Here is a 24,337-nt window from a genome sequence, read left to right as displayed (position 1 = left end):
ATTTTTGCTGCTGCACAAACAGCTTTGATATGTTTCCAGGCAATGGACCTCAGTTTCTCAGGTGCCATGTGCAGCTAGCCTAGCCTGACGTGTTGGGAACTGCTCTGCCTGGTTTCAGGAATTGCAACTATTTAAGGCTGAATGTGTGACCTCCGGAATGTGAGCCCCTGAGGAGACAAGACTTGTCTCTGGCAGCAGATGCTGCCCCTGCTTCATCCTCCTTCCCCCAAAGCATGATTGGAAGTCAGTGACGGGTAAGACCCCCTGGGGGGCAAACTAAGCCAGACTTGATCACTTGGGAGGCCATTCATGGCAGGACTGGGCAGGGGTGGGGGGAGGAGGGAGTGATGGGCCCTCACTGACTGCCCCTGGCTACTATAACATAGCCCAGTGCCCACGTCCTCTGGGAGAGCACTTCCTGGCTCTAATCCACTTAAGCCTGAAAACCTGTGATGGAAAAACAGTGCAACCTCTCACCAGCTAGCGCAGGGCCTGGGTAATCTGGCAAGATAAAGAATTTGTAACAAACCTGTGAGATCTGCTCTGCTAAGAATGCTTTTAGTTGAATATTTCTATTTTCCCATATTTTATAGACTTTTAGTTGATAGACTTTGATTTAAGGAGAAGCCCTAATGGTTTTTTGTATACTATCTGCTGTTTACTGTCTATCCATGATTATTAAGCTTGTACCTGAATGCTTGAGCAAAAAATCCCAGTAAAAGCCCGACTAGGCAAGGGTCGGGGCGTGCTCTCTCTTCCCTGGTGAGAGAGTTGTCTGGCTGTTCCAAGCCGATCTTCCCTTGAGAGGGTGGTGAGGCCCTTCTGAGGCTCTCCCCCTTGAGGGAGTAAGTATCCTTGCTGGCCCTTTTCCTCCACAGGACTCGGTAGTCCGTGTGAATTTGTCTCATGTCTCATCCATGATGCCGTGGGCACTGCTGGTCAGTGCACATGTCAGACATGGGGACACTAACAGGGCATCTTCTGGGGGTAAATGCATTACTTGCTTTCTTTCTCAGTCTGGGCTGAGCTCTTTCCCCACAATTAAGCCTATCTTTCCTTTCTCTGGAGTGGGTCCCTTAAGTCAGAGCATCTCACACTTTAACATGCATTTAAATGCCTGGGTCTTTTTGAAATGCAAATTCTGCATTTGTTGGGAGCAGGTCTGAGGTTCTGCAATTCTAACAGGCTCACTGTGGCTGACCTGCTGGTCTGTGGACCACAGATGGAGTCACAAGGTCTTCCTAGGGCATCCTGGCAACACTGGCACAGATGGCATTGTTCATGGGTGTTTATTGCATTCAATGGAATTGGTTAATGGATATTGAGTGGGGAACTGTGGATGGTCTGAATTCAGAAAACCCAGAGCTGAGTCCAGCTTTTCCATTTCTTGGCTTTGTAACTTTCATAGTAATTTCTTCATTGCACCAAGTGATGATGATGATGCAGACTGCACCTGGCTGTTGTGAGTTTTGGGCTGGCTAACCATGGGTGAGTCCCATGTAAACCAGGAAGTACTGTACCCAGCCATTTATGGGTTACTCTTTCTCTACCTAATTTAGTTCTTCTTTTTCTTTTTGGTTTATTTACTTATTTATTAAATATAATTGACATGTTACATACATCACGAGTAACATGATTTAGTATTTGAATATATTGCAAAATAATCACCACAATAGTCTAGTTAACATCCATCACTACACAGTTAAAATTTCTTTTCCTTATGATCAAAACTTTTAAGATTTCTGCTCCTAGAAACTTTCAAATATATAATATAGATTATTGTCTATAGTCACCATGCTGTACAGCTTAAGTCTTTTTGATTTCAAAAAGCCACTCATCCAACCCTTCCCCTTCCCCTGCTACAGACCTATATGCCCCATTTTCTTTCCAAAGTTCTCAAAGGTTCCACTTCTTTTCCTTACATTCATTCTCAACTTGTCCAATCTGCCTCCCCTTCCATCACCCTCAGAATCAGCTCTCTGAATACATCTCCAAATACCTCACCTTTTTCCGGCATCTGAGGCATTAGCCCAATTCCAATTCATCTCATGTGTTATGAATGGCCTCGCCACCCACCAGCTGCCCAGAAACACCCACATCTCATCTGGAACCAAATCCAACTGGTCTCCTCTTACCCAGGCTCATCTGACATCCATCCCAGCCCCCTCAGGAATCACTGAGGTCCCTCACTCATGGTAGCTGTAGGGAGCAGCTCAGTGCTTTTCCCTCACTAGGCTCTACTTTATGGCATCCATTCTAAGCCCTTCTAGCTCTTGTGTGACACTCCCCAGTGACATCAATGTCAAGAGAGCAAGGTGGTACCTGGGGACTACCAGGTGGTGCCAAGGCTACTGGTGATGGTACCAAGTGGAGCCTTAGGGGATCTGGTGCTGCTGGAGACCATCTGAAAGTGGCAGGTTGTTCTCTACCAATACCCAATCACCAATACCAGGGGCCTCAGCACAGCCAGAAATTCTTCCGTGTTCCTCCTGCCAACTCCCTCTTCCACTGTGCGCTATTTCAGACCTTCTCTACTCTCTGCGAATGATCAAAGCCTGCCTTTTCCTGTCCCTCTGGACAGATGAGCTCACATCATACTTCATAGAGAATGTAAAACCATTTAATATCATACTATCAACACCTAGAGTTTTCCACATGGAACAGCCCCAGGTGGAGGATGGAGCTGGCCAATCCAGCGGCTTTCTGAGGCCATTCTTCCAGCCTGTGGACCTCCCCTACCTTCAGGGCTCCCTGCCCACCTGCAGCAGATTCTACCTACTCTAAGGACCTGTCAGTTCCCTCCTCCACCCCAGTTCTGAATGCTTCCCAGGCATCAGCAAACTTCCCTTTTTAAAAGATTTTATTTATTTATTTATTTTTAGAGCAAGGGGAAGGGAGGGATAAAGAGAGGGAGAGAAATACCAATGTGTGGTTGCCTCTCGTGCACCCCCAGCTGGGGACCTGGCCTGTAACCCAGGCATGTGCCCTGACTGGGAATCAAATGGGTGACACTTTGGTTTGCAGTCTGATGCTCAATCCACTGAATCACATCAGCCACGGCTGGATGAGTTTATTTTTAATACCAAGCTTTTCAACCTCACATTCCAGAGTCCCGTGCTGAGAGGTTGTACAGGGAGGCCATCTGCAAACTTGTTCCATTTCCTGCGGCATAACAGTGCCCTCTAGTGGGAGGTGATTCAATGGCAGCTGTGCGAGTGAACACCTGCTTGCCCCTCTGCCATTCCCTGTTGCCTACCTGAGAGAAATCAGCCACTGACTGGAGTGTTTCCCGCTGTGTCTCCCGCAGATGCAGGTGTAGCAGAATACATTAAGCTCCATGGTTGCAAAGAGTTAGCAGGAGCCGGCTTGCTGATCATGCAGGAGCAAGAAGAGCAGTGGGCTGTGCAAAGCACCAGGAGTCAGGTGCTCACCTACCATCCAGGCCTCTGCTGTGCTAAACCTACATGTATCCTTGTTGAGTCAATGATACTTCTTTAGGGTCCAAGGCCCATTTCAATTGTACAAATCTGAACTAGTGTCCAGGCTATGATGTGAGATAACTCCACTCTGGATTTCCATTCTGGAAGGCATTCAGGACACCTGGCAAGATGAGTAGACTCTCTTGAATCTCCTAGCCCTACCCTTTCTGTCTCCAGGCCTTTGCTGTTCTCTCTGCCTGAAAACTTTCCCCTGGCTTTTTCCACAGCCCAGTCTTTCTCATCCTTGGCTCTCTTCATATGTCACCACTCTTAAATGTAACTCTAACCCCATGGTTTATTCCCCTCACAACTCAAAGCACAGTCTGTAATTATCTTGCACATATATTTATTTAATCCATTGGCTTCCACCCAGTAGTCTGCAAACTCATCAGGAAGAAATGGTGTCTTCCTTGCTGACTGTGGTATCTGAAGTCCTTGTCACTGTGCCATCCCATCACAGGCAGCCCCAGGGAATGATTCATGCTGATCAAATGAGTAACATGGGAAGGAACCAAAGCCTAAAACTGGAAGACCTGGGCTTCTTCAGGAAATGCAGCAGCCTGAGCTCTTCAGAAAGGGTGTCCCCTTTCTGAAGGAAGTGCAGTCATACAGCATATGGGGTGCAAGCGACTGTACTTACGTATTTTTACAGTTATGTCATTTGAATGCATTTTAGAAAATTGGAACTAGGACATCACTTTTATTTCCAGATTTTGTTGCTTAGGATGAGGCTTATACACATAGTGAATGTAGAAATTGTGAAGTGATCTAAAGACAAATATTAAGTAAATGATGGTAAAACGATACATGAATGTGGTAATCCTTCAATGATGAAAGTTTGAGAAACTCTGGCTCAAAACAGTGTGGGTACACCCAAAGGGAATCCAAACCAGAGTATTGTGAACATGTAGTCATTCAACAAATAATTATTAGGCACCTACTGTTTTCCAGCCATTGTGCTAGGCACTGAAGTTGTGGCTCTAAATAAAAGAGATGACACATTTGTCTGGTAAAGAGATGAAGCCTCTTGTCTGGTAAAGGACATAATAGACAAATGCACAAATGTACAATTACAACTTGTGTGAAAGAAGAGGAAAGCAAGTGTCTCAAGGGAGCCACATGCTCAGAGGAACCCCTAAGGGGACATTGGAGCAGCAGGTCAAGAGGTGAGCATAAGCTTGCATGAGAAGACAACAAGATGAGACATAACCAGGTATGGATGAGGTAAGATGCTACAGCAGAGAATCTAAAAATGCATTAGTGCCTGGGTGCAGAGTCTATGTGGGTGCCATTGCGGCATGGTACACCATGGGGTGCCCATGGCAGACCTGCAGCAGCTTTGGGTGCAGGAGGCAGTGGACTCCATGGTGAAAAGTCTGGAGAGAGAGAATATACAGAAGATGCAGGGCCTCGTGTCCTGGTGCAGCGCTGGCTGTTGTGAGGCCTCCATGCAGCAGGCGGGTTGTGAGGTGATCTTGCAGCATGTGCACCAGTGCATTGAGCCCTGTCACATGACCCTGGTTCCAGCCCAGGCCATGATTACCAGTGAACTGAAGAAGTTCCAGAACTGCCTGGCCCAGTGCACCATGCATTGCAATGACAAAGCCAAATGTTCAACAGATACAGGGAGTACAGAGCTTCATGTGAAACAGCAGCTGGGGAATTGTGTGATCAAGTATGTGGATACTCATTGTGGATACCATGTGAACCTCATTCCAACCATGACCAAGAAGATGAAATAGCCTCTTTCATTCAGAAACGGAAGGCTTTGCCATTGGCCATTGAGGCTGAGGGCAGGAATTGATTTAAAACAAAGAATGAATTTTGGTCTTTTAAGCGAAGTTTATGAATGAAGAAATTAAGGACGGCAGCAAGGTTAAGACATGTGTCACTTGCCTCTGGATACTTTTATGTTTTAATCCTAGAAAGTTAAAAAAAGTTGGAAAAAACTGGTGCTAAAATTTGGGTTATAGAATTTTTGAGAGCATAAACTTTATGTGACAAATGCTTATCCTGGCAGCAGGTATTTTTGAGCCTGTCAACAAGCTGCCAGGTTCCTCTAACCTGCCAGGGATCTGGTGGAATGTGAGGAGGGGTGTTTCTTTCTGTTGTCGACCTCCTGTTTACCAGAAGCATCATCATACCATTTTTCATAAGCCGTAAAACAAAATCCATGATGTCACTAATTTAGAAAGGGAAAAATGGTTTCTGGGTATTTGTTTTCCTTGGTTTTGTTTTACGTACAAGGGCAAGAAGTTGATTGAAGATGTGGAGTTGGAAGAGGTCGTATGGATAAGAACTTTGAATGGTTCCTTTGGATATCTGTTTTTGCCCATCAAGATGTAGATGCACACTTCTTAAATTCTTACACATTACATCTGTCAGCTTGGAGATCCTCCAAAAACATGAGAGGCAATCTCACACTGGGTGTGGGAAGTGGACCTTCTCTCTCACTGGCTGCCAGGGTGGGCCCTGAGGCTTTCTGCAGCAGAGTGACAGGACAATCTTGACATGGTATTCTCCTTTGAAAGGAAAGGGAGTTTTGATTGTGCTATATATCAATATCCAGGAATGAATGATGAAAGAGAAACTGTAGACTGCTTAATTAAGAGAGCTATGAAGTACTGGGTCTGGAAAAAACCTGGTTTTCAGGAATGAAACCTAAACCCAGTATTGCTTACTTAGCTTCCTGAAATAACAGAGCCCTACTGAGACAACAATTTGGCCATAGGAAGGTCAAGGTAGAACACGTAAGCAACTCAGGGAGCTGTGGCTCCTTTAGAGCAAGAGAGGAGCTGTCTCCTGCTCCCTTATCCTGCTCCCTGCTGGAGTATATGGATAAGATACGAGGTCTTATCCATATCCGACCTCGTATGGATAAGAGGTCGTCTTATCCATACGACCTCTTCCAGCCTCCATACTTCTGCCTGGGGGCTTTGCAGTATGCAGTGTTCCAACCCCAGCTCTGGCACCTCACCATTTTGATAAGGACCTTGTTGTTTTATTTTTTTTTACCAACTTACTACATATTTTGCTGTATATAATGTGCACTTTTTTGCCCAAAATTTTGAGGGAACAATAAAGATGCGTATTATACATGGGTAGTACTAATTCTGTATCTATGTAAATTTTTATATTTATGCTTATGCATTAAAATATAACTGTAGAAAGCAATAATGATATCTATATGCAAATAATGCCCTGGAATATGATAAGTGGTTTTGTTTCTAAATATGAATAAATAAATAATTGAATTAAAAATTAAAGTGATTTTTTTCCTGAAAGTTTGGGCCAAAAACATAGGTGCACATTATACATGGTAAAATATGGTACTTGAAATGGTAATATAGCCTTTCTGTCTGCTGTTTCAGGACTATGAGACATTTTCCTAGTGGTCTGGTTTTAAAAAGTAAATAAGATTTAAATTTTCCTTCAAAAAGTAATAATAAAAATGCATAGTAAACTACACTGACAGCAGTAAAGAGTAAAATCAGTGATGTAGAAAGTACTAACCAGAACAAACTTGAGCCTGATCTTGTGCTTCTCAAGTAAAAGTCTGTAAGATGGAACTGAATGGGACAGAAGGTGACATGGAAGACACTCTGCAATGGGCAGTGTGCAGTGTTATTGAAGAAAAAACCTGAAACCAACTGGACAGAGGCACAGGCAAAGATTTCATTAAACAGACATTTCCAGAGCCAGAAGATGGTTATTGGGTAGACCAAAAATCCAGCTTAGTCAGAACAGAATAAAACCCACATCCATGAAGATCCATCCATCCATCCACTCATCACCTATCTATACAAACATGCATAAGGGCAAACATTTTATAACATACATAAAATGCAAAAGTTCTATAAGTATTATATCCTTTATCCAGATTGCATAAAGCAAACAAAATAACTTTTCTACAGATACAAGCCAGATGAGGACTTTGTAGTATAATTAGATGCTAGAAAAACATAGATTATCCACAGAGTTTTGGAGAAAAAAGTTTGTGACTCCTAGTATCTAATACTTAGATGATTTGCTTGTGAAGGCAAAGCAAAGAATTACAAGACATGAAACAGGTTGAAAAGCATTCTGCCTTCCTCTCCAAAAAGTTCCTTAGAAATAAGAGGCAACAACTTAAGAGATGGTGGAAGAACTCAAGGATGAGCAAGTCATGCATTGAATAAAGGGTAGTGATTGGGACCAAAGAAAGCTCTGAGTCCAGACAACAAAGAAGTTAACTTCTAACATTAGGATTTCCTTTAAAATAAGGTATAAAAATTAATAATTTATACCTCAATAAAGTTGAAAATGTCAATACATTGATAAATCAAATCTGAAATACCAGCTTGAACTGACAAAAACTGACAAGTGGGCAATAGGGAAACAAGGTATATGACATGATTTACCAAAAGGTACTCATTTTCCCTGCCATGGAAATGTAAAATGAGGAATTAAAAACTGGACACATACTTTCCATAATACTAGAAAAAAACCCAGAAACTATAGCTCATGTAATAAAAGAGGTGGGGAAAGGAAAGCAAGAAAAAAATAGCAAAAAATTGTAGAAGTATAGAAGCAGAACTGATTGTATTAATATTAAAAATGACTGGAAACAGGCTAAACATCATAATTTTTAACTGGCAACAATAAATAAACAAAACCTGGTCATATTTGTGTTCATGAGGCCACTCTAGAACATGGGGACAGAAACATGGTATATGCAAATGAAGAGGTTTAGATACATCAGGAAAATGCCAGTTTAAAGAAACCTAGAGTCATGACACCAACGACAAAAGAACTAGAATTTAAGGGAAAAAAACATTAAATGGAACAAAGCAAATCATTAATATTGATAAAGGGCTCAACTCATAGCAATACCTCCATACAACATGGTCAATCAGTGTTAATCTCTACTCCTGCTGGGGTAGGCACTCAATTGATCGATAAAAGGTATATTGAGAGAAAGTGTGAAGAGTGGGTGGCGGCCAATGAATGGAGTCATATTTTTGTGAGAAGGTGGGCAGACATATGAAGAGTATTGGACTAAGAACACTGAAAATTAAGTGGCTGTGGGGGAAAGGGGTTGTCACTAATGAGAAGAAATGTATTCTTGTCACAGAATCTCCCAATAGCTCTGGAATTGGAGGCACCCCACCAGGGTGCCACCTGGTGGAGCGAGAAGTGCTATCTGGAGAGGTGTGAGCAGAAGCAGAGGCGATGTTAGAGGTCTCTAGAAAGAGCAGCTAGATCTACAGAGCTTCTCCTAACCCTACAGCCAGGTCACTGCCTGCAGAGGAGGAGAGGTGATGCTTCAGAGCTACTGAGTTGCAGGGCAAGATGCCTGCAGAGTGCTGCAGGCAGCTTACCTACCACAAGCTGGCATGTGCATAATCCTGTGGAGAAACTGACCAGTCAAGATTTTACGTAAAGGCCACCAAAGCACAATTTATTAAAGGAAAAGCTGTCATGTCCCATTGAAATCTATATCATTACATCTAATACAGAATTATAATTCAGCACAGAAATGGGTCAAAGGAGAAAAATGATCATTCTCAACACATTCTGAAAAGGTGCTCAGTAAATTCAACATTCACTGCTAGTTAGAAAAATAACCTTAAGAGCTCATTTAAACCTCGTGACAGTAGCCAGCATCAGGTAGGTATTGTATTATTAGTCTTATTATTCACATAAGGAATTTAGGCAGAGAGAATAAACCTGCCAAAGTCCCAAAGAATTGATGGGGAAGCCAGGATAGAAAGCCAGGTGTTTTGGTTCCAGCACCTGTGCAGGTAACTTCCAGGCTACTAGTCCCATTAAAGTTCGGCAAGACAAAGATGCCTGCTAACACAATTAATATTTGTTATTGTTCCATAATTTACACACAGTTCAATCAAAATGTTAATAAATGAGATGAAAAGTGTCATAATACAGTATTAGAAAGACACCTGTTCTTCCCAAATTAATCTATAAATACTGTAATTCCAATCAAATCCCAAGAGGATTTAAAAAATTCAATTGGACATTGTAATGATAAAGTTTCTTCTGAATAAACAAATTAAAGATAAGATTGTGTTAGAAGGAAGAATCATGGGAAAGAAACTGATGTCACAATATATTGAAAAGCTGTAGTCATTTGAACAGTGTGGCTCAGGAATAGGTGAATAGATTAATAGAAGAGAATACAAAACCAGAAATAAGCATGACTATCAACAAAACACATGATAAAAATGTCATTTCAATCAGTTGGGAAATTATGCATTATTGGGACAATCAGCAAATCAGTTGGGAAATAATGGAATCCAGTTTCCTCATTCACACCTCCAAATGTTAAGAACACAATGGAATACAAGATTAAAGTGTGAGTAAATATGTGTATTTTCTTGAGAATTGTTAAGGTTTTATAACCATGATGCCAAAGGAAGAAAGCAAAGACTTTACATGTGACCATATAAATAGTTGAAAGTTTGGGAAGATAAAAAATCACAAGGGAAAATAAAATGCAAAAAAATAAACAAACAAACAAAAACCCAAACCCAAAACTTGTGTTCCATATATAATAGACAACTATTTAATATCTTTAATGAGTAGAATTTTTATAAATCAATAAGAAAAGCACTGCAATAGAAAACTGAAGAAGAGACATGATCAATTCCTGAAAGAAGATATAAAATTGGCAACATACCCACATTCACTAGATTTCAAAGAAACACAAATTAAATCCAAATAAGATAGCATTTTGACCTATCGCAAAGTTGAGTTATTTTATTTTCTCCCTCACACAGAATAGGCACTCTTATACAAGTAAATTTATATTTTATGGAAGGTACTCTTTAGAATTTATCTTGTTGAAATGTTGATACTTGCAGAAAGATATATGTTATAAAAAGATAATCAACATGGTATTTTTTATGTAGAGTAGTGAACTCAGAGAAACAACCTAAATGTATACAATACTATATAGATTACATGGTGGTTGATGCATTTAGTGAAATTCTAATGCTGTGCCCTGGCTGGTGAGGTTCAGTGGATTGAGTGCTGGCATGTGAACCAAAGGGTATCCCATTCCATTCCCAGTCAGCGCACATGCCTAGGGTTGTGGGCCAGGTCCCCAGTAGGGGGTGTTTGAGAAGCAACCACACATTGATGTTTCTCTCCCTCTTTTGCTCCCCATCCTTCTCCTCTGTCTAAAAATAAATAAATAAAATCTTTTTAAAAAGATTCTAATGTTGTGATAAAAAACACTTTAGAGAATACTTAAGGCCTGGGGAAAACACTGGTATTAAATTGTCAGCAGAAAATACTACACACACATAATAACTGGTCTCCATGTGTTCAAGTGTGTCTGCACCTGGGCATCACAAGGAAGAACACAGTCCCCCACTATATTCTAGTATCTTCTCACTCTCCTTACTATACAGGGTGGGCAAAAGTTGGTTTACAGCTGTGTAAACCAACAAAACAACAAGTATATTCTTGTTTTATTACTTATTATTTATTGTATTACTTTCCATACAAATTGTAAACCTACTTTGCTTACCCTGTACAAGTATATAAAATATGTGACCTGCTATGCATGGTGACTTCCTGAAAAGTGTGTAGAACAGCCTGGGCTTGTAGGTAATCCTACAAAAAACCTCCTCCCCACTTAGCTTCTAAACACTTATATATTCTACATAGGAAACCTCAGTACAGAGCCACACAGTTCATTTCAGCCAAAAAGCTTGTAACAACCACTTCAAAGAAGTAATAAGCAAGAGACACACAGAGCTTGGGCCTGGGGAAGGGAAACCGTGGGGAGAGCTGGAAGGAAATTTATTTTCCATTACATGGCCTTTTTGTATCCTTGGACTGCATTTCTTTCTTTCTTTCTTTTTTTTTTTTNTTGTAAACCTACTTTGCTTACCCTGTACAAGTATATAAAATATGTGACCTGCTATGCATGGTGACTTCCTGAAAAGTGTGTAGAACAGCCTGGGCTTGTAGGTAATCCTACAAAAAATCTCCTCCCCACTTAGCTTCTAAACACTTATATATTCTACATAGGAAACCTCAGTACAGAGCCACACAGTTCATTTCAGCCAAAAAGTTTGTAACAACCACTTCAAAGAAGTAATAAGCAAGAGACACACAGAGCTTGGGCCTGGGGAAGGGAAACCGTAGGGAGAGCTGGAAGGAAATTTATTTTCCATTACATGGCCTTTTTGTATCCTTGGACTGCATTTCTTTCTTTCTTTCTTTTTTTTTTTAATGAGAGTGCAAAGGAGGGGAAAAATACAGGCTTTGGAGTCAGTCATGTCTAAGTTTGAATCCCTGTTTTGTCACTCAGGGTAGAAAGTCATGAACCTCTCTCTGAGCCCCAGTTTCCATACTCAAGTGGATAAAATAAAACTTACTTTGCAGGGTTGGGGAAGCACTGGAGATGATGTGTAGAAATTTCCCAGTATGTTGGCTGCTGCACAGCAGGCACTTGCAAGTTGTAGCTACTATCACTGAGCTTGTACCTGCCTGAGACAGTAGGGAGGACCAGGGCAGAATGAAATTACCCATGCTGGGACAAAGCCAGTATACCCAAGTTTCACAACACATGCTGTTGAATGTTCAGGCAAGATATGTAAGTACATACAGCTGCAGAACACGCTCAGGGCTCTCCCCCAGGGCTTGGGAGGTAAAATGCACTTTACCACAGCACATCTGTGTTTTTTAAAATTCCCAAACTGATTAACTAGAATCCTCATCAGCAATCTCCATGTGGATTAACTATATCAGCAAACCCTGGCCTTTTTCTGTTAAACACAGGTGATTTCTTCTACCCACTGGTGCCTCCAGCAAGAAGCTGGGTGCATGGGGAGTGGAACAGCAAAGTCTCACTTTCACTTAACCTGCTGGAAGGCTTTTCTCAGACAGTAGGTCAGTTGGAGAGATTTTTAAAATTAGGAAAGCATAGTAACTTATTGATTCAACCCACACACTCCAGAGTCAGCCTGGCCTGGCTTCTAACTAATTGATCCCCTATTAACTGGGAAGTAACAGGTAAGTTATTTAACCTTCCAAAGCCCAGTTTTCTCATCTGTTAAATGGAACCAATTTTGGTTTTTACTTCATAGGATTAGTGCAATAATTAGGGCTGAAGGTGAGAACAAGAATTAAATATACTTTGCACAGTGTCTGGTGCTCTGCAAGGCCTCAAAAACTGATAACAAAACAAAAACAGATGTGCTTTTTTCATCGGAAAATCCAAAGGGAGGAGGATAATACTTTCATGAAGGTAGTGGAGGGGTCACTTATTGCAGAACTACATATGTGGCTGAACCCTGTAATGACCAGAGAAAAAGAGTTGCAAGGAACACTCACATTGTCCACTGTATTGGGATTATAATTAAATATCTTCAAAAGAAAAATGTGTGGAAAACTGTTTAAAGTATGATTCCATTATGGTTGAAATATTTCAATGGTTTAAAAAAATATAGCAATGCTCCTTCGATAGAACTTTTTTAGAAAACCCCAAGTTGGGACTTCTAGTCAAGACAGAGGTGTAGGTAGACACACTTTACCTCCTCACACAACCACAAAAAGAATTACAACTAAATCTCAAAACGAATAACAACCAGAACTGTCAGAAAAGTTAGCTGTATGGAAGTCTGACAATCAAGGATTTAAAGAAGCCACAGTCATCCAGATGGGTGACTTTTTAACAATAGGCCATGCTACTAAGACAGGGAGTAACAGTAGCTCTAACTAATACACAGAAACAAACACAAGGAGGCTGCCAAATTAAGGGGACAGAGAAATATGTCCTAAATGAAAGAAAAGAACAAAACTCTGGAAAAAGAAAAAGGAAATGGAGATAGCCTAATCGATCAGATGCAGAGTTCAAAATAATGATGATTGGGAAGCTCAAAGAATTCACTGAGTACAGGAACAACATAAAGGAAGAAATGAAGGTTACACTAACTGAAATAAAGAAAAATCTACAGGGAACCAACAGTCAAGGGAAGGAAGCTAGATTTCAAATCAATGATTTGGAACATAAGGAAGAAATAAGCAAGAATTCAATTTAACAAGAATTCAAAACAAAATAAAAACACATACAAACCCCACCAAAAAGCGAGGAGTATAAGAAGACTCTGGGACATCTCCATATATGCCAACATCCAAATCATAGAGATGCCAGAAGGAGAAGAGAAGAGGAAGAAATTGAAAATTTATTTGAAAAAATAACAAAAGAAAAACTTTCCTAATTTGGCATAGGAAATAGTCATACAAGTACAGAAAGCACAGAGTCCCAAACAAGTTGGACCCAAAGAGGACTACACCAAGACACAACATAATTAAAATTTCAAAGGTAAAAGATAAGGAGAGAATCTTAAAGGCAGCATGAGTAAAGCAGTTATCTACAAGGGAGTTTCCATAAGTATATCAGATGATTTCTCAAAAGAAACTTTGTAGGCAAGAAGGGACAGGCAAAAAGTATTCAAAGCGATGAAAAGCAAGGACCTACAACCTGGAGTACTCTACCCAGCAAAGCTATCATTTAGAACAAAAAGACACCAGGGCGGGGCAACTCAGTCGCTGTGTTGTGACGCTGTATGGGGGGGGGGTCAAAGGAAATTAATGGCGCCCCCCTCTGCCTCCTCCTGCCACCGGGACCGCGCAGTCCGCCTCACTGCTCACTCCTTTGCTGGCTTATCTGCACGCGTGAATGTGCAACCTTGGTCAGCCTGCCCTGCACCCTCACTGGGTTTGCCACTGGGTACTGTGCAGTCCACTGCTGGGGTCTGCGGGGGTTCGTCTCACTGCTCACACCTCTGGCTGGTTTATCTGCGTTCGAATGTGTGACTGCACTCAGCCTGCCCCGCACCCTCACTGGGTCCGAGATGCTACCCCAGCTGCCTGCGCGCTTGGGTCGCCTGGGTTGCCTGGGTTGGGGGATCCTGAGTTGGGGGATCCTTCCTGCCTGACCCTGCTCCACTGCTGGCTCCGCCCCTCTTACCGGTCTGGTTGAATAGTTCATTGTTGTCAGAGTTCTGTATAGTTCAGTTTTCTGTTCTTTGGCTGCATCTTTGTTTACTAAACCTTTGTTGTATTCAAACTTGGTTGTGGGAGAAGGCACAGTGTTTCCACCTATGCCTCCATCTTGGCAGAAGTCCTCATGGAGGGTTAGCAATGGGAGTTGGAGGAGGAGAAGGAGGAGAAGGTACAGAAAATAGCATAGACAGTAGGCAGAAAATAGATAGGGTGGAGGGTAAGAATAGTAGGGGAAATATAGAATCTAATGAACTTGAAACACGTGGTCATAAACTAAAGGGAGGTAATGGTGGGGGAGGGGGTGTGCAGGGTGGAGGAGAATGAAGGGGGGAATAGAACAACAACTGTAATGGTATAATCAATAAAATATATTTAAAAAATAAAAAAATAGAACAAAAAGACAGATAATGTGCTTCCCAGACAAGATAATGCTAAAGGAGTTCATCATCACAAAGCCATTAGTACATGAAATGTTAAAGGGACTTACTTAAGAAAAAGAAGATCAAAACTATGAACTTTAAAAAGGCAAAACCGCAATTATGAACAACTGAACCTAAAAACAAACAAACAAGGTGAACCACCAGGACAGAAACAGAATCATACATATGGAGATCATTTGGAGAGTTACCAGCTAAGAGGGGGAAGGAGGAAAATGGGGAAAAAGATAGAGATTAAAAAGCATAATTGGTAGGTAGAAAACAGGCAGGGGAATGTTAAGAATAATATAGGAAATGGAGAAGCCAAAGAACTTATATGTACAACCCATGGTCATGAACTGAGGGGGAAGCATTGCTGGAGGGAAAGGGAGTACTGGGGGGAAGGGGGCAAAGGGAGAAAAATTGGGACTATGACAGCATAATCAATAAATTATACTTAAAAAAAGAGAAAACCCCAATTCAGGTTATTACTGTGATTTTACAATGGGATCTCTCATGTCAACATTTTATCAAGGGGTGGGCTGTTATATAAATGTAATTAATTATTTTGAAAATATATTTTATTGATTATGCTATTACAGTTGTCTCATTTTATCCCCTTTATTCCCCTCTGCCCTCAATTCCCCCTCACACCAGCATTCCCCCACCTTAGTTCATTTCCATGTGTCATATATATAAGGTCTTTGGCTTCTCCATTTCTTATACTACTCTTAATCTCCCCCCGTCTATTTTGTACTTACCATTTATGTTTCTTATTCCCTGTCCCTTTTCCCCCGTTCTCCTCCCTCTCCCTCCCCACTGATAACCCTCCATGTGATCTCCAGTTCTGTGAATCTGTTCCTGTAGTAGTTGTTTGCTTAGTTCATTTTTGTTTTTGTTTCTGTTTCTATTTTTTTATGTTCAGTTGTTGATAGTTGTGAGTTCATTGTCATTTTACTGTTCATAGTTTTGATATTCTTTTCCTTAGATAAGTCCCTTTAACACTTCACATAATAAGGGCTTGGTGATGATGAACTCCTTTAACTTGACCTTATCTGGGAAGCACTTTATCTGCCCTTTCGTTATAAATGATAGCTTTGCTGGATAGGGTAATCTTGGATGTAGGACCTTGCCTCTCATGATTTGGAATACTTCTTTTCAGCCCCTTCTTGCCTATAAGATTTCTTTTGAGAAATCAGCAGACAGTCTAATGGGAACTCCTTTGTAGGTAACTCTCTCCTTTTCTCCTTTTCTCTAGCTGCTTCTAAGATTCTCTTCTTATCTTTAATTTTGACTAATGTAATTATGATGTGCCTTAATGTGTTCCTCCTTGGGTCCAACTTCTTTGAGACTCTCTTAGCTTCCTGGACTTCCTGGAAGTCTGTTTTTTTTTTTTTTTTTTTTTGCCAGATTGAGAAAGTTCTCCTTCTTTATTTGTTCAAATAAGTGTTCAATTTGTTGCTCTTTCTCTTCTCCTTCTGGCACCCCTACAATTCAGATGTTGGAATGTTTAAAGTTATCCCAGAGGTTCCTAAGCCTCTCCTCATTTTTTTTGAATTCTAATTTCTTCATTCTGTTCTTGTTGAATGTTTATTTCTTCCTTCTGGTTCAAACTGTTGATCTGAGTCCTGATTTGTTTCCCTTCACTGTTGGTTCCCTGTACATTTTCCTTTATTTCACTTTTCATAACCTTCACTTCTTCCTCTATTTTGCGACCATACTCAACTAATTCTGTGAGCATCCTGATTACCAGGATTTTGAACTGTGCATCTGAGAGGCCGTCTATCTTTTCATTGCTTAGTTGTATTTTTTCTGGAACTTTTATTTGTCCTTTCATTTGGGCAATTTTTTTGGTCTTGTGCATCTGTTATGTAGTAAGGGGCAGAGCCTTAGGTATTTGCTGGGTGGGGCAACCCACATTGATGGGTTGTGGCACTGTATGTGGGGAGGAGCCAGAGAGGGAACAATGCTACTTGCTTGGCTGTTGGCCAGTTTTCAGTCACTTACTCCATTACCCACAAGCAAATTGTGTCCTTCTGGTGCTGATTTCTGGGTGGGTGGGCTTGTGTACATTCTAGGATCCTGCAGGTGTCTCCAACAAACTCTCCCATGAGGCTGGGAGTTTCTCCTGCCACTGCAACCCCCACAGGACTTTTCAGTTAGAGATTTTGAGGCTTTATTTCCCCATGCTGGAACCCTGGGTTGTGTAATCTGTCTTGCTCCCCAGTTGTTCATCCCGGGTTTTTTTGCATGCAAATGTGGGGCCAGTCTTCCAGCCACCACCTTGCTTCGAGTCCTCACTGCACTGGCTGCCTGTCTCCACCCCTCCTACCAGTCTGAATGAACATTTCTTCTTTAATTCCTTCATTGTTGGACTTCCATACAGTTTGATTTTCTGGCAGTTCTGGTTATTTTTTGTTTTTAAATTTCTTGTCCTTCCCTTGGTTGTGCGAGGAGTCAAAGTGTGTCTACCTATGCCTCCATCTTGGTCAGAAGTCTCAAATGTAATTAATTAGTATTTAACTCTATGCACTTGTTAGAAAAGTAATCCTGTGATTATCAAGGAGGACAAAATAGATGTCAGAGCCTTTTATTTTTCTGATTATACAGGATTGTAATGGAGGGTATGCGGGTGTTTCCTTATTATACCAAGAATTGTGGCGTGGAAGAAGGTAAACACTATTTAACTGTTCTATCTTGAAGTCAAATCTAAGAATAGTCATTGCTCCAATGGTAGCTCTTTAGTCTGTTTTGTTTTTATTTTAAAAAGAAATATTCTTGTACTACTTCTTCTTTATCCAATCATTTACCAAAGGACACTTCAGTTTTTTTTCCATATCTTAATCTCTGTGAATAATGCTGCAGTGTGCAAAAGGGTACATATTCCTTTACAAATAAGTGTTTTCAAATTTTTCTGATGGATACATATGGAATATTACTTTGTTGTAAAAAATATTTACAACAAATATTACTTTGTTGTAAAATACTGCCATTTGCAATGAAATGGATTGATCTTGAGAATATTATGCCAAGCAAAATGAGTCAAACAGAAAAAGTCAAGAACCATATGATTTCACTCACATGTGGGATATAAAACTGAAGGCTACAAATGATCACACAAGGCAAAGGAACAAACAAAAACTCATAGACACAGACAACAGTATGATGGTTACCAGAGGGAAGGGGGTTGATGGGGGATGGGGGATAAAAGGGGTCAAGTTTGTGGTGATAAAAGAAGACTTGACCTTGGGTGGTGAACACAAAATGGAATATACAGATGATGTATTTATTCTATTATAGAATTATATACTTGAAACCTATATTGTTTTATGACTAATGTTACCTCAATAAATGTAATAAAATATTATTACAAAATAAATATTTCTGTCCAAAGTTCACTATCCCCCCCCCAATGGATTATAAGCAATTCCAGAATCTCAGGTCTTATCCCACGTCCTATTTGTGGTAAAAACGTACTGTGTTTGTAAAGCACAACCCACAAAGAACTGTTGCAGGGCAGTGAAATACTTAGGCTTGAGTGGGGATCCAATGGGGCACACTGAGCAAGTCACTTCTACTCAGTTTCCACATGTATACAATGGAGAAAGTAATCTATTTCTGCAATGGATAATTTTATGGGTTAACTTGACTGGGCAAAGGGATGCCCAGGTAGCTGGTAAAACATTGTTTCTGGGTGCATCTGTAAAGGTTGATTTTTGTGGACTGAGTAAAGAAAATCCCCTTACCATCTTGAGTGGGTATCACCCACTCCACTGAGGGCCCCAATGGAACAAAAAGGCAAAGGAAGGGAAATTGTGCTCTCTCTTCTTGAGCTGGAACATCACCCTTTCCTGACACCAGACATCAAGGCCCCTCGAACTTGTACCATTGGCTCCTCTGGTTCTCAGGCCCAGCCATGGACTGAATTCTACCAGGTTACAGACAGCAGACTGAGTGACTTCTTGGCCTCTGTAACCGCACAACCCAAGTCCTATATGAAATCTTTTTTATGCATCTCTCATGTATCCTACTGGTTCTGTTTCTCTGAAGAACCCTGACAATAAAATTTCTTATAAGGTTTATGTGGGGATTAAATAAAACATATGTACAATGTGAGTCCAGTGCCCTGCATGTAAGTCATAGAAGGTGTTAAGGAAGCAAGGTCAGCCACTGAAAGGCTGAGAAGTGTCAGGCAGAAGATCTGGAGAGGGATGAAAGGTTTCAAATGACCACAGGACTGGAGAGGGAGGTCACAAGGCAGACACAAGAAATCTGCTCAGAAATGCTAGGGACTCAGATGAAGTTTGTGGCTCATAATTCAAAAGTTGAATCAATATTTAGGTGAGTTATAAACCAGAGAATAGTGAAACAAATGTCTCCTCAGGTTCTTGAGTTTGTTTTGTGTTTTTTGAAATCTGTAAAACAGATTTCACTTTGGGCTCATTATTGAAAGTTTGTGTAAGCCACTTCCTGCCAAGGATGCCCAAAGGGAGGTATGGGGTGAAATCCTATCTCTTCCTGGTTCACCAACCCATGTCCCACACAACTGAGGTTACTAGAAGTGGCACACCTGTCTCTATCACACAAAGCCAGAGGTGGTCCTGAGCCTCCTATGAGGAATCCCTTCACCAGAGTTTGGGCCAAATGTGGACCTCCAATCAATGGTGAGTCATCCAACCTCTGTGTCCAAGAGAGTGATGCAAAAACACCCTCACATTTTAGCACCCCTTCCCCAAGTTGTACTTCCCAAGAAAGGTTTTCTGCCCATTGGTATCAGAAAGAGAAAAGAAACGCTGTATTTCAGCTTGTTTATTGCTCTAAAACATATATTACTTGGCTATGTTTTGCTGGGAGACTTGGCATTTCATATTCATAGACAGGCTACTTTGGGTTTAATTGTGCAGCTAATTCAAGCTATAAAGTGGGATCCATGGCATTCTGGAAAGGTTTTTGAGAGAGAAGTGAACAAGCCTTCAGGGCTCTTTTGTTTTAGAAGATAATCTGCATGTTAACTGCTCCCCTACAAGTAATGCACTCTTGGCTCTCAGTGTTGGGCTGTGAAGGAGCCTGGACTTCCTCACAAGCCACAAGAATAAGGCTGTTTTGTGATTACCTGACCCTTGGAGATGGTGGGCTGGGCAGGAGATGGTCCACTGAAACCTCTGACCCTCAGCCTTTGGCAACAAAGGGCCTGGCTACCATGTGCCAAACATTCCACTTGGTGTTGTGTCCAAGTCCTCACTTCTTCCTGACACACTGAGGTGAGGTATGCGCTGTTTCTCTAGGAAAGGGTCTACACTTATCCACAGTAGAGGAGCATCTCTGGATTGAGTTGGCATCTGGGGGATTGTCCTGAATTGGAGATGTAGGAGAATAAGGGTAGGGTAGGCTTTCCTCTTCCAAGCCAGCTCTCATGGAACCTTAAGTTAAAGAGACAAAAATGGGTGGTGGTGGTGTGCCATATAAGAGTGAAGAATACAAGGGTTTAGGGCTGATGATGTATCTGGCAAAAGAGAATCGAGGTAGATGTCTAGATGGGATCAGACTTTTTGCTGACTTTTCATAGGGGAGAAAACTGACAGTAGATCATTGCCTTCTACTTTACAGATGGAAAAACTGAGCTTAAGGAAGTTACCCAGTGTCCTCCAGTTGGCAGAGCTTTGAAGTGGCTCTGTCTGACCCCGAGCCTACTCTGGGGCTGACACTGTGTGCCCTGTCCCTATGATCCATGGAGAAGGCAGGATGTGGATCTCCTATTATGAAGTCCTGTGCCAAAGGCCCACAGAGACTTCTGCCTGAACTTGCATCTTCTCGTTCAAGTATCATAAGTGAAGTTTCTGCTGTTCCTTGTATCTTGGCAGGAGCTCCAGTTTGGAGTCAGATGAACCTGGGTTTGAAGCACAGCTTAACTTCTCACTGGTATGTTCCTAGGCAAGCTACTTTACTCCTTTGTTCCCTGAGGTTCTTATCTATGAAATGGTGACATTAGTAGTAACTCTTCATAGGGTTGGTACAGGGATTAAACAAGATAATATAGTGAGATAAATCAGATCATGAGAAGCCTATAGAACAGCTTCTGAGACATAAGCACTTTGTTAAATGTCAGAATTGACATTTATATGGTGACATTTGGGTCAACTATGGCTCGCTTCTTTCTCAACCCTGTATTTTTCCCTCCTCCATCTCTCATTACCTAGAAATGGTGCCTGAGTGCACTGGGGGCAGCATCTGTTGTGATTTCTAGTATCAGGCTTGAAAACCACGCCTCTGGCTTTTTTCCACTAGACCAACATGAGGCTGAAGCAAGCCCAGATCCTTTCTGTGGCTGGTGTGGCAGGCACCCCAAGTTTTCCTGAAGGCTGGCCCCAAAGTCAGGTGTAAGAGATGGTGGTCAGTTGTAGAATGACTAATCTTGGCCTTAATCAGGAATACAAGTAAAAATTATATTTTCATTTCTACCTGCATTGGTTCTTTTTATTTTATTTTATTATTTTATTTTATTTTTGGAACTAGGAAGTAAGGAGGGGTGTGATTAATTGCTAACTTCAAACTGCAACAGAAGAAAGTATACAGTTCAACTATCATCTAATATTTTATCATCAAGCCACAAAACAAAACAAAAATAGACCCCCCCCGCCAAAAAAACCCAGCTAAGTGGTTATTCCAGCCACTCTAATGACTTCCCAAGAAAGCTCACTTTGCTTTTTTTTACAGTGCTGATTGTGATGCCTTGAACTTCCCATCCATCTTCTATAGCATGGGTGGGCCCTCCATGAACAGGTTTCCAAGGAACAGCTTTTCAAACATTTCTGTTTTAGAACTCTGTTGTCCTAGCAAAATAGTTTCTATTCCTTCAATTACAGCTCATTAAATCAGTTTTTTGTTTGTTTGTTTTCTCTGGCCTTTCCAATTTTCTGATTTGCTTTTAAAAGATGCTGGGCTGCTGTCCTGGACAGCACCTGCCTGACACACTGTGTGGGGAATGTGCCCTGAGCTTTACAATCTCTTCCTTTTATCTGTGACTCTCAGAGTGGAAAGCACAAATGGTCATCGTGTTCAGGAACTGGCATCTGTTTGCAGATTATAACATTCTGCAAGTGCTATAAAATGATCTGAATCAGCCCCAAATGGAGCATATGGTTAGCAGGAATGTTGCTATGGTCTGAGAATCTGAACGCAGCAAGGTTTGCCTCCCTTGCTGATCCCAGGATGCTCTTTGCATATCTCACATATGGTATTATTTTTTAAGTTAAGTAAGAAATAAAGATTTTCATGGGAAATTTCTCCATTATAAAATTTTGGCAAGTGGTTTTACATAAAATCAACAGTGATAAAAAACGTGATAAGAACCAACTCAAACATGTTCCTTGAAGCTACAACCCGCTGGCCTTGCGACCTGTATGCCCCTGCTTTCTTCCTCCTTCTACCAGATGTGTATTAAGCACCAATTAAATGCCAAGAACTTGAGGATCTTGCAAACTTTTAAATTAGGCAAAGAACCTTTGGCACCAGTTTCTGAGATGCTATGAAGTGTCCTCTCCAGCTTTCCAAGTTCACAGGAAACCTTGCTGCCCTCATTTTGGTGAGAAGTTAGAATTCTGCCATGGAAGTCGCACTGTCTTCACATAAACCTCTGTTTCTCCCATCAGCTTGCTGCATGCTCTACTTTCTCTCAGCATGATTTCCTTTGATCTTACCATTCTGTCATGGCCAGACTGCATTCCGGTGCCCTCCTTAGAGCATTCAGAGGCTGGTGACTGAGAGCAGATGGGGAAACAGATGAAGGGGGAGAGGCAGTGCAGGAGGCAGAGCCTGACAGCACCTCTCAGAGCTTTACTTTGCAGACCACTCTCTGGATGTACCTGGTAAAGCACGGATTGAGATCCAATAGGAAAAGGAACTTATTTCTATCAGGTTCCATGTGTAATATCTTAGGAAATTTTTGATTGGTTCATTCTGAGTCACATGCCATCCCTGAACAAATCCCAATGACCAAGGGAGGGATTTCTCTGATTGACCATCTTAGGTCATGTGTCTACCTTAGTGGATAGGGTGTAATCTTATAACCCTTCAACCAGGACCACATGGCACAAAGTGCAGTTCCCCAAAGGAAAATCAAGATCTGGTACCAGTCAGAGAGGGAAATGGATGCTGGGTAGGCAAAACTAACAGAGAGGTCTACTCTTTCTGACATCAAAGCGTTCTTCCATACCTTTATTGGACAGAAGACAAATCAAGACAGGAGACAGCCTTCCCTCAGTTCTTTGATTACTTTCTAACACCTATCATACTCTGGCAGGATATCCCTAGTTAGTTCCAGAGTCTGGGCTCTGGGCTGTATGGAACTCTGTGGGGCTGGGAGGTTCCTGGTTCTCTCTTGCCCAGATCCACCCAATATGTGGCTGGCAGTCATGGTCTCCCTCCCAGGCTAGTAGTCCCTAAGCTCTGTCTTAAGTGGTTGGCCATGGGAAATCCCATGATTTGGGGGAATAAGATAAAAGTGACTGCCTCACCCACTGTGGTAGCCAAGGAAAAGATTTCAAACTCATGCATAGTTGGAGAATTCAGCAGTGGAGTTGCCACCTTTGGATTAATTTACACTCCAGCTGACACATTGATGGGTGGCAATACCGGTGGAGTGTTCAGCCTCATTAATGCTTCCATGAACTCAGCTTGTTAGTTCTAAGTGCCTCTCCTTCCCTCGCCACATCCTTAGACACAGTTAATCTCATGTAAAATGGGGCCAGCTCACTAGAGCCCTGTGCACTGATGGGACATCCTCGGGGAAGATTCCTAACTGGGCTACCAACACAGCAGAGGGTATTCAACCCCTACTCCATCCACTGTCTGTCATCATCCTGCCAAGGGCATGGTGCAGGACATGCAGATGCATGGTGCAGGACATGCAGACGCCTGACATGCATACTTCATAGAAGAGCTCAATTCCCTTCCCCCTGAGAACTCAGTGACAGTTCAGAGGACAGCACAGCTCCTGACTCCACAGTCCCATCCTGAAGAGCTTTAGGCATTAAGCTTCCTGTGGTGATCTATAAGATGCTGAAATTCTTGGTGGCTTCTGTTGGAATCCCCCCAAAACAATCAGTTAATCTGATTACTTGCCCAGAAAGCAGAGAATAAGTTTGGAGTTGTCTAGATAGACACAGATACCAGGCTGGTGATGACATTGTACTAATGTTGAGTGTGCAGTCAGAGCCCAGACACCTATTTGCTTTGGTGATCCTGGGACTGGCTGGTGAAGGCTGGTACTCATCTTGTGAAAATGAAGTGCAAAATGATTGACTAAATTTTTACTTTCTCCACTAAAACTGTTGCAGGGATATGTACATAGAGCTTTGGACAAATGCCAACAGACTGTTTGTACCCTCCTTATTTCTGACTTCATCTCCAGCCATTTCCCACTTC

At 41.7% G+C, this 24,337-nt stretch overlaps 2 protein-coding genes across 2 annotated transcripts in view; one reads left to right on the top strand and one right to left on the bottom strand.

Moving 5' to 3' along the window:
- Nucleotides 1-24,337, bottom strand: part of HS3ST2 (heparan sulfate-glucosamine 3-sulfotransferase 2) — a 123,118-nt gene that overhangs the window by 35,293 nt on the left and 63,488 nt on the right. The gene's annotated exons all lie outside the window — the stretch shown is intronic.
- LOC118974843 (protein FAM136A-like) lies at nt 4,799-5,221 on the top strand. The gene has a single exon (XM_037028423.1). It carries the CDS (start codon nt 4,799-4,801, stop codon nt 5,219-5,221), a length of 423 nt encoding a protein of 140 aa, XP_036884318.1.

The sequence above is a fragment of the Sturnira hondurensis genome, unplaced genomic scaffold, assembly GCF_014824575.4.
Source record: "Sturnira hondurensis isolate 20B ecotype Veracruz unplaced genomic scaffold, ASM1482457v3 Scaffold0019865, whole genome shotgun sequence".
NCBI lineage: Eukaryota > Metazoa > Chordata > Mammalia > Chiroptera > Phyllostomidae > Sturnira > Sturnira hondurensis.
The sequence above is the reverse complement of the archived record's forward strand: the minus strand, read 5'-3'. Positions and strand labels throughout refer to the sequence as shown.

Excerpts from the sequence above, each read along its gene's own strand:
- LOC118974843 (XM_037028423.1), top strand. The coding sequence starts at position 4,799 with ATGGCAGACCTGCAGCAGCTTTGGGTGCAGGAGGCAGTGGACTCCATG.